The 20,136-nt window shown below is 50.0% G+C and overlaps 2 protein-coding genes across 2 annotated transcripts in view; one reads left to right on the top strand and one right to left on the bottom strand.

Annotated features, from left to right (window-relative positions):
• rnf26 (ring finger protein 26) overlaps positions 1 to 6,417 on the top strand; it is a gene marked incomplete at its 5' end in the record, with an annotated part of 86,211 nt that extends 79,794 nt beyond the window's left edge. The window contains one exon of the transcript XR_014595825.1: positions 6,401 to 6,417. The remainder of the gene's footprint in view (positions 1 to 6,400) is intronic.
• Positions 1 to 20,136, bottom strand: part of kmt2a (lysine (K)-specific methyltransferase 2A) — a gene marked incomplete at its 5' end in the record, with an annotated part of 50,395 nt that extends 30,259 nt beyond the window's left edge. Inside the window, 8 exon segments of the mRNA XM_083984366.1 lie at positions 8 to 81; positions 193 to 929; positions 1,364 to 1,592; positions 3,093 to 3,270; positions 4,219 to 7,550; positions 7,669 to 7,741; positions 19,817 to 20,095; positions 20,098 to 20,136. Coding sequence (XP_083840492.1) covers positions 8 to 81; positions 193 to 929; positions 1,364 to 1,592; positions 3,093 to 3,270; positions 4,219 to 7,550; positions 7,669 to 7,741; positions 19,817 to 20,095; positions 20,098 to 20,136 — 4,941 coding nt within the window.

Consider the following 20,136-nt stretch of genomic DNA (forward strand, 5'->3'; position numbering starts at 1 on the left):
TTGTCACCTTGTCTTTTGGTCTCTGTTTGGGCGATAGAGGAACAGTGCGAGAAGTCGGCTTCTTCAACTGTTTTGATTCGACTAAAAAAAAAAGAGACAGGACATAACAGTCAGATAAGAACTGTATGCAAACTATACATTTTTATTTCAACTTTTATAAAAGAGACTAGAGAAAAAAAAAAGGTTTTGTACCTGTATGTGAAACATTAATAGCTGAGCTCTGCTGTTGCAGCGAGTGCTGCTGAGGCTTCTTCTTGGACTCGCCCAGAGGAATCTTGGGTGAGTCTTTCTTGGGAGGTCCCTGACTCGTAAGAGGCCGATGCTGCTGCTGCTGCTGCTGCTGCTGCTGCTGCTGCTGGGATGCTTGGTGGGACTGCGTGGACTGGGAGGGGGAGTTCTGGGCCGACGACGACGAGGAAGAAGAGGACGAAGATGAAGAAGACGAGGAGGTGGAGGACGAGGACGAGGACGAGGAGGACGATGACGAGGAGGAGGACGTGGCGACGGGCTGCTGTGGCTTGTGTCCCTTCTTGCTGCCGACGGCGCTGGAGACCGAGAGCTGTTTGGGGTCCGGCGACTGGCCCGGCGACGCAGCCTGGGCCGTGGCGGCGCCGGCGGCCTGGTGGGGGTCGACCGGGCCGGGGGAGGACGTGAGCGCCGGGGACGACTGCTTGGATGACGGCTGCTGTCTCATCGACTTCTCCTCTCCCAGCTTCAGAGGAGGAGTTTCGCTCTTTCTGCGGGGAGGCTCCTCCTTCGGCGGCGCGGGAGCGGGTTTGGGGCCGGACTCGGAGTTCGGTCCTTTACCCGGGTTGAGGCCGTCCCTCTTCTCAGACAACTTGTTCTTTTTCTTGTCCTTCTTGCTTTTGCCCTGCTTCTGCAGAAACATCTTTGAGGGCATCCACTGCAGGTTCTGACACTTCCTCATCCTGTAGGAAGCCAAACATGCAAAGTTCAGCACGGGGTTTCTTAAATATTCCATTAAAGGTCCAGGGTGTAATGTTTGTCAAGGTTAAAAGCTGAATATACTACCAGTGTATAATCACCATAAAATAAAATCTGTTTGGTTTTCATAGCCTTATAATCTTCTTTTATATATACATATAACAAGGGTCTTGCTTAGAGAGTGTTGCCATCTTGCGCCGCCATGTTTGTAGGGAATGGAAAATCCAGCCAACCAGAGAGCACGTTTCAAGACTTTCACATTCATAATAGTTAAATAATAGAATCAGAATGGTGTCACTGTTTCCCCCTCATTTTACACACTGGACCTTTAAATCACTTTGCAATAACATGTTTTTCAAGACTTTATAGAGATCTATAACAATCTGTCAAAACAAAAAGCTCATCAGCGACAACTTACTTGCAGCATTGCTTTTTAATGTTCCGGCCTCCAAACTTGGGCTTGTCCAGACAGTTCGTGCAGACACCGCAGTCTTCGGGAACCTGGCAGCCTGAGCATTGGCCACAGCGCCGCGACCGACGCCCCTTCTTGGGAGGAGCCTCCTGAACGGCCTTCTGCCGAGTCTCCCGTGGCTTTATGGGGGGGGATTGAGGCTCTGCCTCCTCAGAGCCTGCTACAGATGACTTGTCTGTAAGAGGAGACAACATCTTAGATCATGAATTCTGGCAACAGCACTGGTTTAGCTCACAAAGGGTTAAGACAAATCTCACAAATCAAAACACAGCAAAAGGTATAAAATAAAGCCTGTTGCTAAGCACCAAAAAGTAACTAAGCTGATTCAGCCAGTAATTAAGTAATTAATTAACAAGTAGGCAGTGTCTATACACTGTATTATTGAACAGGTGCTTTAAAGATGCACTCCTTCCATTGGCTACAAAACTACTGTGAACAAGTTAAACCAGGTCGTGTATAGTTCCTGTCAGCAGTGTGATCTATAGTCCACAGGGAGAATTTCAATATACAGAAACACATCCGTTACTAATAGATATGAATTAATTGCCAATGTCACACAAAAAATGCCAGATGTCCAGTCGCTTGGCGTAAACACAAGTACACAGATTAAATGACCGGGCAAACATGTAAACAAGATGATGCTGCTAACTCTTGACATGTCACTGACATCAGGTCCTCTGGCCTCAGAGAAACTCACATGACGCAAAACCAGGCAAAACAAGTATTTCCATAGTCGAATCTGATTGGTCAGATTTTGCCTTTAGTCGACTAATCGTTAAATCATGTAGTTTTTTTTCCCTCACTGATTCATAATCTCTTTTGGGTCTTTTTTCCACTGTGGAAAAAGAGCTAAACCCAAGTAAACAAATTTAATTTATCAGTTGGCATAAGACAACAACAACAGGACATTCTCCATCCATCTTTTTCCTGATCTCACTCATTAGGCTCGCATGCACGACATCACTCTCTCTCCTTTTGGGGACAAGTTTGTGCTGGGAATGTGTATGGGAGTGTGTATGGCCAATGAAAACTTGTAAGTCCCATCGCTGTGTGGCCATGATATGTGCATCGGTGCCTGTAGCCGGTTCAGGGGTCGAGTGTCGCAGCACCATGGACAGCGCTGTTTTTTGTGCGTGAGAGAGAGAGGAGGAGGAGGAGAGGTGTCTCCTTCCCGACCCAGGACCTTGATGTTGATGTTTGTATCATAATAGGCTAAATTATCATGAATTATTAGAAAACAAAGAACTTCTATGCAATCTTTTTTTCATAACAATTCAAGGACCAGATTGGCGGTCGAATCAGACCTCTCCGAATCGACTATCCGGGGTAACGCTCTGCAAAATAACAGGAACTCCTCAGGCTCCATCACCACTCGACTCTGCATTTGTCTTTGCTCGTGGTTCATCTGTCACCACCACACTCAGGACGCAGCAGAGTTTTTCCAGGGCTCACACAGATGTCGTGTTATAAATAACAAAATCTTGACTGTTGTGAAAAAAGTCAGTCGATGAGTTTTCATCACTACCGCGATATCTGTGTTGAGCAGCGGTACGACGAACTAGGCTCCACCTCAGAATGAATGACTTAATGAAGTAAATAGATAATAAACAGCTGTAATGTTCAAAGGAGGCAATCCACAGGTGGGTCAAACAACAGTTAAGCCAGGGCGCCTCACCGTCATTCCCCATGGAAGATAGGATCTTCTCTCTCTCCTCCCAGGGCAAGGCACTAAGTGTGGGCATATCGTCAGGGAACACCGCCCGGTTACGGCCAAGAGCCACAGCTGCACGACGACACACATGTTTGATGCGAGGACCCCGGACTGAGGCCTCTGATGAGTCACTCTCTTGACCCTGGCACACACAAGCACAATACACAGGTTGAAACATATAGCCTACATACAGTAAAAAACAATTTTAAAAAAACTGATACTGCTATTATAAAGTGTACTACATTTGACCTTGGGAAGTTACATATAATTTGTTAAGAATGTTTCACTGAACCAAAATAATAGGACTGGGACGATATGCTTTTCTCCCGAGTCGATTCTTCTACGATTTTTTGGATGGCGATTCGATTTAAATTGCGATTCTACGATATTGCCGATTCTCTCGATTTTTAGTCTTTAGCATTTTTAACATTTATCTGCACACAAATACTGTAGGAGCCTATAAATTAACATACTCCATTATAAAGTGAACTTAAACCCTTTTCAAAACCTGGACTCTCTGTATGTAAAAAAAAAAAAAAAAAGGCTAACAAATGCACATTGCACAATATTTAAAAAAAAAAAAAAAAATCGAGTTTTGAAAAAAAATATCAAATCGTCAAAAAAGATATTGTGCTATTTATGTGAATCGATTTTTTCTCCCACCCCTACAAAATAAGCTCTTCATCTTTTAACAATGTGCAATACTGATGATGAGTATGTGAAGGACAGTTGGGTTTGAGGTGAAAATGTGCTATGACTGCCTAAAACCACTTAATCTTTCAATTAAGAGCGGAAGAACAGATGAGTGTATTCTGTTCAAAGGATAATACTTTCAAAACCAAAGCCGGTGCAGCGTTCTGCATAATGTATGAAGCGTGCAGAATTCCCCTTTAAGTAACATCCTCTGTGGGACTTTCCTATTATCAAGTTTCAGTTTGAGTACAAACACAGATTTCTATTTATAGCAAATATTCAATGCATCGTGTCAAACCCCGCAAGCTTGTGGCTTTATAATGAGAATGAGAAAAACAGAGGAGCTTTCTGTTGGGGAGACACAACTACAGAGATACAGTCCAGTATCACTACTGACCTGAACCTTGGTCTGGTCCGCGGGCTTCAGCTTACTCTTCCCTATCTCGAAGAGCTGCGCTTTGGCCTTTTTCAGTAGTCCCACCACCCGCTTGTCGGTTACCGGCTGTTTCTCTGCCTGCGCCAAAATAGAAGAGACGGGGAGCTGCTGTCTGCTGGGCTGTCCTTGAAGGCTTGCTGTCTGCTGGCCCGGAGCGCTTTGCTTCTCCTTCTCCTTCTCCTTCTCCTTCTCCACATCCTCCGTCTCCGCTCCTTTCTCGGAGGGTCTGCCTTTCTTAGGCAATCGTCCTGTGGCGACGGGCGCGGGAACGGCGGAGTGGAGCCCACGCGCCTCTGAGGCGGCGGTGTCAGAGACCACCTCCACGGAGTTTGACTTTTTTCTCCCCGGAGCCTTTTTTGGAGCAAGAGAAAGAGCGTCTTCTGAGTCCCTCACATCCTTCCTCGCTTCCTTCTTGTTCTCCTTCTCCTTCTCCTTCTCGCGGGTTTTCTCGGACTCTCTTTCTTTTTCCTTTGCGGCGGGTTCCTGGGGGGCAGAGGAGCTTTTCTCCTTAGCCCCTTTCCCAGCGCCTCGGCCGGTGTCCTGGGCGCCGGAGGGGAAGTGAGGGAAGGAAGCGGATGACGTGGTGGACATAGGAGGCTGGTTTCCTGCAGCCCCTCTCCTGCTCTCGGGGGTCCCCTGTGAGGCCAGGCCGATGGATGGAGTGGAGAAGGTGCTGAAAGAAGGAGGAGTTAAGGCACTAGTGGCGAGTGGGCTTGCAGAGACCCCCGGCAAAGAGCTGGGGTTACTGCTGGAGACGGAGCCCGTCAGCGCAGACATGTCGGAGCAGCCTTTCCCGATTCCGGATATGTGGCCTCCGATTTGGCTGCTGCGTCTGGTCATCGAGTGGGAAGGAGAACGCGGATGGCCGCGCAGCGTTGCCGGGATCAGCCGCTTCCGGCGTCGCGACGGTCGGCTGGAGCCGGAGGACGTCTGGTGCGGGGAGTGGGAGCCGGGGGCGCCGCCGGGAGAAGACCGCAGGGTGACCGACTCGAATATCCGGGAGTGGGCCTCGCTGGGCGTGAAGCGCGGCGCGCGGAGCAACGGGCTTCGCTTCTGGAGCGGCGCGTCGAAGCGGGACGACGAGGGATGCTGGTGGTGGGCGTGGGGGTGGTGGGGGGAGAACAGACGGGTTCCCGATCCCGTCCCGGTTCCTCCGCCGCCGCCACCGCCGCCCGGCGCGGGGAACGCCGCGGGGGCCGCCCCGCCCGCTCCGCCGCCGCCGACGCTTTGGGGCAACAGTCCCACGTCTTGGGCCGTGAGGGGGGGAGGGCGAAAGTTGTCGAATATGGGCTTGCGGATGAGGCCCTCCTTGGCGTATTTGGCGGAGGAGAAGTACTGGTGCTCGGGGTGCGACAGCGACGTCCAGCGGAAGGTGGGCTCCCTCAGGATGGAGCGGCTGCGTTTGTCGGTCAGGCCCGACAGCGCCGACGACCCCGACAGGAACTGGGGGATGTTGTGGGTCATCCAGGGCGACTGCCCGTGGTGATCGCTGATGGCGGCCGTGTTGGCGGAGGCCGACTGGGGAGGCTGCGGCGGGGTGAGGAGAGGGGGAGGGGGAGGCGAGGAGGAGGAGGAAGCCGTGGATGAAGCTTGCTGGGAGTTAACGAGCGTAGAGGACGACATCAGCACCCCCGTCGGCGGGCTGATGATGGGCTTCTTGGGCCCGGTGGCCAGAGCCTCCCTCGCCCTGTGGCTCCCCCGGCCGACCCCCGGCCCCCTCCGGCCGCGGCGGCTCCGCTCCGCCAGGATGTGCTCCGGCTCCGGCTCCGAGGGAGGGGAGGGGGGCCGCGAGCCGTGCAGCAGCAGGTCGCCCTCCCGCTCCCCCTGCGAGGACGGAGAGCGGTCCTCCGGCTCCGACAGAGCCTGCGTGGCCTCGGAGGCCTGGGAGTCGCACGACGAGTCGTCCAGGCTCGGGCTGCTGGACCGCGACGACTCGGCGGAGGAGGAATGCTGCGACACGGCGCTGGAGCCGCACGAGGCCGCGCTGCTGCTGAACCGCCCGTTGGTGGCGTTGCTGGCGTTGCTGTTGAGCAGGCCGACGGCCGGCGACGGAACGGTCGGGATGGTGGCGGGGGCAGGAGGGGGCGGGGGGAGGGACTCGACCGGAGCGGCGGTGCAGGCGCTGGTCGCCGCGGCGGTGGAGGTGGAGGAGGAGACCAGCGCGGGGGAGGGGGAGGACGTGGCAGAGGCGAGCTGGGCAGACGTGGAGACGGACGAGGGCGCCGCTTCCAACCGCGGCACCTTCATGTGGGGGGTCGGGGTCCCGAAGCTTCCCTCGTCCTCGATGAAGCGCTTGGGGGTTTTGATGATGCGCAGGGACACGGTGCTGACCACCGGCATGATGAACTGCCGGATGTTCTTCAGCTGCGTCTTCCTGATGCCGGCGTCCATGTTCCCCGTCCCGCTGCTCCCGATGGCTACGGCTTCTTTCTCCATTCTCTTCTGCGCTCCTTTCTTCGCGCGCTGCAGCAGCTGCTTGGCGATGGTCGCGTCGGTGCGTTTCGACGGGGGGACGATCCTGACGGGCTTCCTGTGGCGGGGGCTTTTCCTGAGGCCCACCGTCCTGCCCGGTTTGGAGGGAGACGGGGAGGCCGGCGGGTCGGAAGAGTCCTGGTCCTCGGCTCCGTCCGCGTTCCTCAGCATGGACGGCTGGGGAATGTCCCCCCCTCTGCTCCTGAAGGCCTTGTGTTTCCCCTCCCCGCATTCGACCGAGGTAGACAGCTGTGCGGCAGCAGCAGCAGCAGCAGCAGCCGCCGCCGCCGCCTCGGCTTTGAGCCGCTCGGCCGAGGGCGGCCGCCCGCGTCTGCGTCGGGGCACGCCGGGCAAAGTCTTGAGCCGGGACTTGAGAGGGGCCAGTTTGGTCTCTTTCAGCCTCTTCAGGTTGGCAACTTTGGATTCGCCCCGCCCGCCTTTTGGAAGCTTGGCCTCGCCGTCGTGCGGCTGAGCGGTGCCCAGCGGCGTCCTCTTGGCGCCCTTTCTGTCCTTGTCCTCCTCCGTGTCCATGCCCAGCTCGGAGCCGACCTGCCTGCTGTCCTCGCCCGCCGCATGGCTGCCTGCGCTCCAAGCTTTCTTGCTGCTCGAAGACGGGGGTCGGCCTCTTCTCTTTTCCCCGGTGCCAGGCGGCCTCCCGGGAAGCCTTTTCACCTTCTCCGCCGGCCGTTCCTGGCCCTCAGGTTTCGACTGTGTGGGGGAGGGGATGGCGGAGGGGGACGATAGATTTGCAGCAGCTTTCTGGGCAGTGAGGGCCCGCGGGGGTCGGCCTCTGGGCTTCTTCTCCTGTATGAGTGGGCCAACTGAAGAAAAAAAACAGAGACAGAGGACATTCAGTCAGCCATGGACAAACTGCATACATACATAAGTACAGGTGTATTGAGACACTATAAGGTCCCTGCCAGGTCAGAGAGACTTTACCTGAAGAGGTTGCTGAAGGGCTCTGTACTCTTTTCTGTTCAACAACTGTTCCAAATCCTCCAAATGCTTCTTCCTGCAAAAAAAAAAGAAAAACAAATTATGATTTAATGCTATAATACAGCAAAGAAGCCAGGGTTGGTTAACAGGTCAGATTTACAGCATCCATCATGCCACATAATTGACACTTGGCCTAGATGGCGCGACACGTGAGTCAGTGTTGATGTTTGACTCAGATGAGGATCATAGCCTTCAGGGCTATAATGAAATGCTCAATCTCACTGCCCCACCTGCTGTGGCTCATACTCTGATGCTCTGGTGTTTCTCTTAAGTTTTGGGGTGACATGCCCGCAGTTGGAGGAGAGGGGCTCAAATCACAACGGACGGTTTGAATGGCGAACATCCAAAAACCCTACAGAGCAACTGACACATCGTGCTACGTTCCTGCTCCCTGAAGCAACTGTAAAACTCTTAGGTGGTTGATCATACACACAAAGATGCTCGAACCAAAAAGAAACACATTTACACATGAGAAGCAGAAAAATATTGTGTGGTTTGATGGGTACACGGGAAGAAAAGCCATGTGGTTACCTAAATGCAAATGAGCAGGCACAGCGGCCACTTCAGAACATCTGCATTAAAAGGCAAAGACATCTCATCCCATTCATTCATCGAACGGTTGCCAAGGTGTTTAATAAATACCTTTTCTCCTGAATTAAAGTATTGAATCGACAGTGTCTGACCCCTACTTCTCAAGGCGCTGAACTATTGTCAACTTTGTTTCACATATGATCTAACCCTGCACCTCCACCTCATTCTTCCATTGAAAACAGTAAAACACAAGGGCTATTTTTCTCCTGAGCCTGTCTCTCTATGTAAATGGGCCTTACGGTAGGTGTTATTACCTTGGAACAAGTGTGAGAACAAACATTGAAGGGATCTGAACAAAGACTCCTCACCAATTTGCCAGATAATGCTTCTAAAAGGTGTATTGAAAGGCTTTTTTATCTGGCAGATCGACAGCCAACACTTCATCCGTTATAGGATGAAAGAGCGCTGTGTTCTTTGTCGACAAAACATAGGCTATGTCCGCCATATTCAAAGAATAACAGCAAGCAAAGATTGGAAATTGATTCAATATTTCACTTTCTGCATTACTTAAATGTGTTTTAACCTCCTCTGTGACTTAATTTTGGTGGCTGACGTTTCAGAAAAAAGCAAACGTAACACAGTGTAAGAAGAACAGACATTAATCTCCTCTCTCATGGCTCAGTAGAGCCTTGGGATGCGCGACGGGCAAAAAGAATCATCAGAGGATGATTAACATCTCCAAGATCCTGAGTGTGCCACTACTTCTTGCAATCAGTGTGTGTGGTTAAGAGTGGAGGTGAGTGTGTCATTTCATCATGTTTATTTATAGCAGCGTGCAGGGATGCGGTTGAGGTCTTGTTGGCCCAGTTTGTGGAGCAGCTGCTATCCAAGTGTAAGTCCAAGTGTGTGCACACACGACTGCATGCAAACTGAGAGTTACACATGACGACATACAATGATGCACCTGCAACACGCACATTGTGGAGTCTGATTAAAAAAGAAACAGGGATGTACTCTAGATAGAAAACTGTCTTTCATCTGTTCAACATATAACAGACAGTCAGTGCTGCTGTTTATCTTCATCTGAGCATCCTCTACTTCTCAGCCTCTTTTTCCTCGTGCGCTTCTCTCCATCTATCAGCCTGTCTCCTCTCAGTGATAGCAGCATCCTCTCCTCTCCTCTCCTCTCTGAGCAGGCTGCTGCTCTAGGTTGGTGTTGTTGCAGAGCTGAGGGGGGCGGGGTACCAACGGGCGGCTCTGACTCGCTGTGATAGTGCGAGCGGCAGTCAATGACATCACTACACGCTTCTGTGGGGTGGGGTGGGGGGGGGGGGGGGGGGCACACGCACACTCGTTCTTTCGTGTGTACGCGTGTATGTATGTAGCTCCTGATTCTGTAAGCCGCCGCAAACACATCACACATGGACGTGTTCATAGAGAGAGAGAGAAGGAGAGAGAGAGAGGGCAAACACCCCCTGCGCGTGAACTGCGCTGCGAGATGTAAACAAGCAGAACACAGAAGTGAGGTTGCGGGGGAGGGGAGCACAAGCAAGGCAAGGCAAGAAAGCACACACCACCAGAGTGAAGAAAGGAGGAGGGCTGTGGGAGGAGAGAGAGAGAGACAAGGAAGCAGCATCTTGACCACATGCAGCATCAACAACAGAGGGAGCGCAGCCGTCTCTTGGGAGCAGGGGGGATGAAAGAGGTTTGGTGGAGGGGAGAGGGGGGAGAGGGGGGGGGTTCAACATGCTCGTGCAGAAGCTTGCCAAAACCCAATCTGAACAGGCCTCCCACACACGACAAGGCGCCCCCCCCTCCTCCCTCCTCCCTCCACCCCTTTTCCTCCCCCTTTTATCCCTGCTCTCTGCCATGCTCCCAAACACATACTCAGTCACTCACTCGCCGCTCGCGCACTCGCTTCCCGCCCACCGGCTGCCGAGCGCCGAGCAGCAGCAGCAGCAGCGTGTGAAAACACAAGGCTCGCCGTGAGCTGGGTAGTAGGGCAGCAGGGAGGTAACTTCCAGACGTAAACAAACACTGTAGTAGAGGAGCGAGGGGAGGTGAGGTGAGGCTCGCCTCTCCACATGCGAGGGGATGAGAAGGTTTTTGCTGAAGACACCTGAGCTTTCCTTAACTCTCTTTTCCATCACATCTCCACAGCTGAACGGCTGCACGAGAGCTGCTTGCTTCTGAACAGTTGTCTCATCTTCTGCCTGTCGCTCTCACCGCGAAACCCCGAGCAAGTTTGACTTCCAGCGGGTCTCTGACTGTCACGTCTCATTTCAATGATCAATACTCAAATGGCTTGATGTAAATTCACTGGATAGAGAACAGGAAACCGATCTGAATCATTGCAGAAAGCAACCTCACTTTTTTTTTTTTTTCAGAAGGGGCAGGGGACAGCCCCTGACAGTTATGAGACGGATGTTAATTGGGTTTGACTTGTGATTCTCAGACTGAGAAAGTGAACGGGACTTTTACCATCTTTCAAGTTAGTTAGCGTTTAGGAGAAATCACACTGATTCCTGACGACGGGCTGCAGATCGGGGACCAGTTTCCCGGGCGAAGACTACCTCAGATCAATCATAAAGGCTGTGATGCATCACTAAAGGCCTTGACTTGGTGAAACTGGAGGAGTCAAACAACAAAATGGCAAAAAACAAGTTCACAAACAAAAAAACAAAACAATTTATTGCTCTGTTGCCCTAAAAATTCCCATTAATTGAGTGATTTTAGACAGCTTTTATATTTGCATTATGTAACACTGCAAAGAAGTGAGGGCGTGTATGTTGGGAGGAGTGTACAGGCTCAAAGTAGAAGCTCAGTCACAAGTCACAACACCAACACTCAACCAGCACTGGTTGGTCCTAAGCTGGTTAGAAAATGCCATTATTGTTTTTGATGCACGTTCTATCATGTTGTGTAGGAGCTGTAAAAAAACATTGTCAAGTAGGTGTTGGGGCGATACGGCAAATGTCACGATTTTATACATTGATTTTAAAGGCCCTGTTTACGACAAACTATTTTACTGGATGTGCCTTTCGTTGAGACGCCGACAGCGTTTTTGGGGCTTCAAAACGCAAAAAAGTGAAAAACCACCTTCCAGAGTGGAGATCTTAAAAACGCTCCACCGTTGCGTTCCCGGCTAAAGGGTAAAAATGCAAAAGTCTGCTCAGCGTTTACATCACAGATTCCACAAACTTTTGTGTCACCGTATGCACGCAGATTTCCCCCAAAGAACACGGAATAAAAAGTGAGAACACAACGCCACTTTTGCGTTTTCTGTTCAGATCGTTTCCGTGTAGACATAGCATAGCCTTGGACTATTTTGCAAGTTGCTGAACAGTGCGACCTAGGGATGCACATGTTTAACCGATAACCAGAACTTTGACTGATTAATACTATCAGTTTTTTTTAATCCAATTAGCTAGCTACTAATGTCAATCAACTCATGGGGGCGTGTCAACACATGCAGACTTCCACTCGTGCCTTCATTCAGCCATAAAAGCTACACAGGAGGACTGACAGTATGTGCCAGTTATGCAGCGCAGTCCCTGTGATAGAAGGTCAGATGACAAACTAACACGGACATCTGCGTGTGTATCACCTGTGAGGACGCTGCCACCGCTGAGCTCTCCAGCCAGCTCACCTGCAGCTCAGAGCTCTGCTGCTCCGCTCTCTTCAGCCTGGTGCTTGGCTGCACTTTGTATGACTTCAAAATGTGAAGATCTAACGCCACCTGAGCACCGACAGCTGAGCCAAATGGATAAAGCTGCAATGTGTTTTATAACACCGGCAAGAAAAAAAAACATTGACCTCTCAAATGTTGTTGTATACGTATTCGTTTTTTGAGTTAGGACTTACTGACTGTTTTGCTTAACTCAAAAATTATCAATGGATTTAATAATAGGCTATATGATAATAATGAAAATGATACCAGCAAATGAAATAAAAATGCATCTGCAATAAATCATCTAATACAAAATAATAATGCCAACATCAGCCATTCAGACCAGTTCACCGAGAGACCAGCTGTACAGGTGAGTCTTTACTCTTTTGTGAATGAACCGACATGTTTGTAGAAGTCGACGATCGTTCATTTGGAGAGCGAAAGAAGTTGTACAGACAATAAAGATCTAACCGAGTTAATAAACAGCTCCTCTGGCTCCTCGGACACAGGCTGCAACAGCTGATGTCCCCTCAGCCTGGGTCACTCCTTACTCACATAAACTATAAACAACTCCATACTGGAGTCTGACTGGACAAGTCACAGCATCAAGAAAGGTAGGCAACAGATAGCTGCTGCTTCAAGGACATGAGTGGAGATGTGTTTTTAATACTACCAGTTCATTCATGAGAAATCATTGCGTTGCACTCAAAGGAACTGAATCAAAAAGGTGAAGGTTGATTGCCATGTGTCTCTAGGGCGGGCATGAAGCCAACCAGCAAATAGTATGATTTGGCTAATAAGGAAAAAAAAAAAACGTATGCATACGAGCAAGAGCATAGAACAGCAATGGACAGGACGTGCTCTATAGACGACACTGGTACTGCGATCTCGTCAACACGTTCTAATCCTTCACGATCTAATATCAACTCATCGCCCACCCCTACTGTCAAGACAACAATGTTTCTAATGAGCTTCACGACAAGCCAGGTTACCTCACTTTAAAACAGGAAACAGCCCTTTAACAGTTTGACAGTGTTGTCAAGGATATAATTGGCACTACTTTTCACTCTCCATATTAACCTGCAGTTGTAAACATAACCAAATGCATGCTGCTGCTAGTGGTAATAGATTACAGTAGACCCCTTTGACCCATGACTTCATAAGTTTGTGTTGATTTGCATGATTCACTGTTACAACAAACATCCACACTACTCGGGTAGATGCTCCAGTTGGGAAGAAATGCTGTTTGGTTTTGCAGTTAACTTGGGAAGAAAGTAGATAACCAAACACTGCCTGAGGTTATCACTTTCTAAAATAGGATATCACCACAAACATGTTAAGTGACGAGCTCCATTGATAACCCAGAGACTCAGTACGTTTACAAGCACAGCTTAATCGAGCTATGCTCAAAATTCGATTGTGGTGTCTAATCGTACTTCTGTCCTTGTCCCAGTTTACAGGCAACTGAGAAAATCGAATAACTGATGGGAACGTGTCCTCCTCCTCAACACTAGGTGGCGATATGCGTGGTTTCAGCAGGTTAATACGGCCCTCTTTCCGGTTGACCTATTACATCACATAATAATAAACAACTGGAGTACGCATTACTTAGTGTGCAGATAAGGTGCACGCTATCCCTCGTGGTCATGGTGATTTCGAGAGGTTGCGGGGTCATACGCCAGCGGTTGGTTGTGGCGCATGCGCAAAGGTATTGCCCAGTTGAACTCCGATTAAGGCGTATGTCATACATGCCTGAGAAAGTCGAATTCCAATCGCATTATCTGGGTGTCTTAATCAGAGTTGGAGAACTCCGATATTAGTCGGACTAACGCGTTTACATGCACTTCAGTCGTCCAGTTATAGTCGGATAAAGGCAATACTTTGGTTTTCTCACCATCATGCCAGCTACCAAACAATAGCCATTACTTTGGTGGTTTAGACTGAGCCCGTCCACATGAATATGGGCTAAGGTGTATATACGCAAAAGTTTTTTCATTGTTTCTGCGTTTTGTCCACTTGGAAACCACATTTTAGGAGCCCTACAATGGTATTTTTTGGGAAACAGGTCCTGAAAACGGCCATGGGTTGCACCACATCTATCTCATTGACAAAAGATCTGTCCAGTCAGTAGTAGACACCTGCAGAAGTACTCACAACTGCCTGTGTGTGTACAGTAAGTTTGAATCTATATTATAGCACCCCTGGTTAATGAATACAAGCATTAGCGCTATAGTAGGTAACTTCCGGCTAGCATCAGAAGTTATCCATGTCAAAGCCAGAAGGAAAACACATGAGGAGTATGGGAATGTGGCTGAGGCTGAGGGGATAGTTGTCAAGGAGATGTTTATAAGTTGACAGGTTAACACTCTCAGTCACTTTGAAGCTCTTAAGGAGTCATCCCTCCCTACTATTCTGAGAGAAAAACATTTATTTGACATATACCAGGAAGCTGTAGGGTTTACTGTACAGACAACGATGCCTCATCCCTTCCTGGAATGTAAATAAATTGGTGATGAACTCATGCTGCTGTATGACACATCTCTGCAAAAACAGCCACAGAGAGAGGAATTCCAAGAATGGTGCCAACGTATGTACGCAAAAGGGACAAATATGAGTAAATGAAAGGAATTTAAGGTGTAGTCTTATTAGTCACTTCCCACAAGCCCCTGTTTCCTCCACCAGTGTGAATTACCCTGTGGTGGTGCTGCTGCTGCTGCTGCTTTGTGACCCCCCTGTCAACCCCCCGAGCAAAAGGTGGACATTTGTTTTTTTCCAAGTGTCCAAACACCGAGCGCAACTGTTTCACATTTGCTCGACAGCAAACTCAGATCAAAACAAAACACTTTCCAGGGGCAAGGTGCCTCCTTCTTCCTACGCCTCGCACGTAAGGAGACGGGGACAGCCAGAGGACAAAGATAAAACTGACTGATTGGCACGTGTGCATGGTGTCTCTTTTTGCTCTAACACACACACACATTTAACACTCAAACAGGCTGGCGGGGACCCACACACACACACACACACACACACACACACCCCGCCTCCTCCTACCCACACCAACCAGGCAGCGTGAATTGAAGTTCTAATCAAAATAAAGACAAAGAAGACACGCCTACTCCTGGGTGCAATATAGGGACATAAAGTCTGAGGGACACCCCTTACCCCTTACCGCCGCACACACAAAGAGTAAGAAAGACGACACAATTGCCGCCTTTCTCCCAGTCGGGCAACTCCTAAAGCGGAGGTGAAAGCTCCTTGCCCGCCTGCTGTAGCAGAATAAAGCCGTGGATGGGAGGGTCTGTGACTAATTCTCCTCCCAGCGTTGTCCCGTTGGGAGGAGGGGGGTCGCCCTGCACCCTTTGATATCCCTGCCTGTGCTCTTTCAGCCGCCCGCACTTTGTGAGAGCTAGAATAAAAGCAGACACAAAGCTTCCTGCTCCAATCCACACGCTGTCTCGGGGATGGGTAAGCGGGTGGGGGAGCTGGGTAGGGGGGTGGTTATCTTCCATTTAAATAGGCCAAACACCTGCTGGACTGCCACCCCTTCCGCTCAAACACACCATTTCTCTCAAACCACTGAGGCAAGGAGGCATTTGGGGTTGATACATCTATTCAGCTGCACTTTTGTATGAATGATTAAACATTGGTAATAACATGTGAGTGGAATAAATGTGACAGAAGGCAAGATATAATGGACCCAAGGACAAAAGCAAAAAAAAAAAAAAAAAATGATGCATGCTTAGGTGGACACTTAGGGTGAGCTTGGGAGTCTGGAGGGGTGATAAGGTCACACCTTTACAAATAAGTCAACATGGGCTGCGCTAAGCTCCAAAACAAGCAAACGGCAAAAAAATTTGGCTGGATCAAGAAAATTAATTCTTTAGACACATAAAGCTAACAAATGCCTTCGTTTTGGACAGCGCCAGCCGACAAGCACCCCTTTTGAGCAGCCCCAATAGGCTTAATAATCCATTCCAAAGTGGCAGCTGTCAGAAGAAAAAGTTGCTCTGCCTCGCAGACGGGGTTGTGTAGCGTCTGAAGTGGATTTGGGTAAGGGTTTTTTTTTTTTTTCTGCCTGGATGGAGGAAGGAGGAGGGGTGGGCCAAGTGTCCGGCTGGCATTCTGTTCAGGGTCGCCCCGTGAGCGCAGCAGGCTGCACTGAGCCTGAACAATCCTGCCCAGGTCCTGGCCAGACAGACAGACACTATACTCATTCTCATTGAAATCCCCATGCTGTTGTGTGTCTGCATCTTCCATAGGTTTCATGGTTCCATGGGGATTTAAAGGGATACTTCACCTAAAATCAATATCACCAATTTTCTACTCACCGTCACACCAAGGAAGGGTTCGGAGAACTTTCGGAGTCATCAAAACGCTTTTGGAGTTCCAGGGGGGGTCCGGATGGCAACGGATTTTCATATAATGGCGGTGGATAGAGTTCACTTTTGAATTGTCCAAAACACACACTATAGCCGTTTTCCCACTAAAATTAGCGGGTCGACGCAGGTTTTTTAAACGCGGGTCGACCCGCTAACAATCGGCATTTGGCCCCTTTCCCATTGACCAAAATAAGCCGAGTCTGACCCCCCGCGGGGGGATCAAACAGAGCAACCATGTTGCCCCGCTCTCATCCGCGGTGCGAGTCATGCCACAGCCGCCTGCCGCGGAGGTCTGTCGGCCGAGGCAGACGAGGAGAGCGGAGCAGAGCTTTGTTTTGGTACGTGATATGAGACGCGACCGGCGCGATGACGTGGCGTCACGTAACGTTCAGTGTCATCACGTAAATTAGCGGGTTGACGCGGGTCTGGCGTTCCCACTGCAAGCTCATTGCGCCTTTCCCACTGCCACCAAAAGCCGATTGTTAGCGGGTTTAAACGGGGTTTTTGGCCAGTGGGAAAGGGGTATCTGAAACATCCAAATACCTCCATACTGCTCGTCCGTACCGACCCAAGTTTGATCTCTGTTTTTAGCCTTGATGTTGTAGTAGCTCCCAGTGGCTGCGCGAGATGTGCAAGATTTGCTGTGAGATGTTCTTCCGTGTTTCCATCATACATCCAATGGTTTACAACGACAAACAAACATCTCGCGGCAAATCTCGCACATGCGCATAAACATAAACAGAGCCACTGGGAGCTACTGCTACAACAAGGCTAAAAGGTATTTGGATGTTTCATAGTGTGTGTTTTGGACGATTCAAAAGTGAACTCTATCCACCGCCATTAGCCTATATGAAAATCCGCTGCCAGCCGGACCCCCCCTGGAACTCCAAAAGCGTTTTGATAACTCCGAAAGTTCTCCGAACCCTTCGTTGGCATGGCGGTGAGAAAATTGGTGAATTATGGATTTTGGGTGAAGTATCCCTTTAATGGTCCAGCCTGTCTCCACACATCCCAAATGATGCTCTGATCTCATTCATTGGAGTAAAGGAGGAGAGGACTCCTTGTTATTTTGAACATCACTGACTTAAAAGGACGGCACAGTACATAAAATAAATGTTTCTACATGATATCATGCAGCTATTGTGTAATGCACTAAAATCACAATCGCTATGCTACGTCTGCAGTTTTTATACAATTCAACATGCACTCAGATTTTATGGTTCAGTCTGCCTCCACACACACACATATCCTCATCAAGTCTCACAGGTATTTCATGGTTCAGTCTGTCCCTATCCAAAACACTGTTACAATGTTGTTGTAACTGTAATGTATTGTTAGACTTTAGTAGTAAAGGCTCAGGGGGACTGCAACTTCCCTCAGAAGCATTTTGCTCGCAAAGATGTGTTTTCAAACATAATTCACACCCCTCCGTGATATAACATCAGTAAATATGTATCCAGACTTCTAGAAAACCCGTCTGCTGAATGATAACAGTAGTTTCCACTATCTCCCAAACATCGCTGATACTGTGTGTAAAAATCCAATCATCTCTTAAATTCGTGTAAAATATAGCCTAAAGCTTAAATAATATGTATGCAAATACCGCTGTGCTTCAACCAAATAAGACCAGAAGCACCGGGAGCTGGTGGTAAACATCCCCACACAGTGTACTCCCACTGCAATGAACGCATGCTGCTCATCATGAAGAAGGAAGATGGTAGTTCGCTAAGGCGAACACACCCCCACATCACACGGTCCGTCAAGAAGGGGCTCGTTGTTATTGTAGCCAGCCCTGCATGCGCACTGTCACTACACGCCGTACCCTGTCGATATACTCTCACTGCGACTTAAAACACTGCGGGGAGTCATTTTCAACGTGTAGCCGTGCCTCAGACGTCACCTCCAAGCATTATAAAGCCGATATTATTTTGGTACGAGCTACGTAGTGGCTGTGTAGAGAAGGGGAAAACATGTCCACCTCCCATTTTCCTATGCATCAGCAATAGCCCCAGTGGCTAGCGTGGCGTAGTGCGTAGCATGGTAGCTGCCCTAGCTTAACAGTAAAACAGCACATGAATTTATTTTTTACTGTTGTGTGTGAGCTCCGCCAACTTTAACCACAGTGCTGTAACCCCGCTGCGTGGCAGCATGCTGGCCGGAGGTAAACACAGCCGCCCCCGGAGCAAACCTGCAACTTTAACACGGCTTACGACGGCAGAGATAATGGTGTGGTTGTAGCTGTGAGGTGTAGACAGCTAGCCTGGTGGCTGCGAGCTAACCAATCAGCTATGTTAGCCGAGCCTGGCTCATGAGGGCTGACACCTCGCTGCACGCCAGCCTGCCAGCCCCGAAGCTCCCGGTGCGAGATACTGAGTTATAATAGCTCACAAACATCATCTAATAGAGCCGTGGAGGAGGCAGGTGGAGCGGATAATGAGCAGCCAGTTCACCCAGAGAGACGGAGCAGACGGACGCTAAGTTCACGTTAGCTAGTTACAACACACCACAACTGTGTACTCTGGCTCCTTCAAGTTGACATGTCTTGTTTTCAAACACATTACACGCTACCCCGAGTGTCCCAGGCTACTACACTGCGAGGACCCGCAGTTATGCCACACACAAGAGGGTTAATAACTGGTTTTTTACTCCATTTGAACCACGTTAACGCCAAATACGGGACGATAACTTTTGCTGTGCGTTGCTGCTTGCTGCTTGCTGTGCTGTAACGTGAATTTGAAGGCTTCACACACATCAAGCTAATGTCAAGTGGCTAACTATAGTAAACCAGTTGTAGCGGCTCAGTTACACAGCGTAACGTTACGGCAAGTTGCTAAATATGCCACAGTAGGAGCTGTGTGTTTGTGTAGTTTAACGTTACACAGTGTAGTTGTAGCGACCACCACTGAGACAACAACACCAGGGTCTCTCTCTTCCACAGTGTTGTGGTCGGGCTAGCTCAGCTCACTGACGTTAGTTAGCACCAGTCCATCCATCCAGGCTGAGTGGATGATGTAGCCCCGTCCTCTCAGGAAACTTTCTGTCCAGAACAACCACATCTGATAATAACACATCTCTGGGGGGGTTTGTGTGTTGTTTTGTTTCCAACTTAAAAGTTAGCGGTTGTAACGTTGTTCCTGCGGGCTTTATTAAAGGCCACACTACACCACCAACTCAAAGTTAACTGAGCATCCTGGCAATGACAAGTTTTCTTCCTTCCTTCCCCTCCTCACACACTCACACACACACACACACACACACACACTCACAGCCCCGCTGAGGAGGAGGAGAAGACGGTCAACGGCTGTGGCTCAGTAACCGTTGAAAAGCCGTTAGCTTCTTCATCTGGAGCGTGAGTAACAGTTAACTAACGGCTCCACGGGAGAACCGGAGCCCCGAGCCCCGAGCCCCGCACCGGCTCCCCGGGAGGAGGCTCTCTCCCTCCCGGGGGCCACCGGCACTCTGCCCCGGTCCCGTCCTGTCCTGTGCTGTGTGCTGTGTGCTGGTTGCTTACCTCCCCGCTGCTCGAGTCGCTCGATTCCCCCAAAACATCCCGAAATTTCTGCAGGTTGCTCCCGATAACCGAAGAGACCTGTAGTGCAGCATCGAACCCGGGTCCGAGCCCCGCTGCGTTGGGGTGGGCTCCCGGGACGCTCCGCAGAGAGGCGGTAACCCTGATTCGGCCCGCTCTCCTCCCGGTACCGGAGTTGCTGCTCCCTCCGGGCCGAGCGGGGAACCGCCACCGACAGCTGTGCGCCATTTTACACTCTCTGCCTGTCTGCCCTGCGATCAGAGATACCTCGGTGGGCGGAACCCTAACCCAGCACTCCACAT

This window comes from Trachurus trachurus, assembly GCF_905171665.1.
Source record: "Trachurus trachurus genome assembly, chromosome: 13".
In the NCBI taxonomy this organism is placed as follows: domain Eukaryota; kingdom Metazoa; phylum Chordata; class Actinopteri; order Carangiformes; family Carangidae; genus Trachurus; species Trachurus trachurus.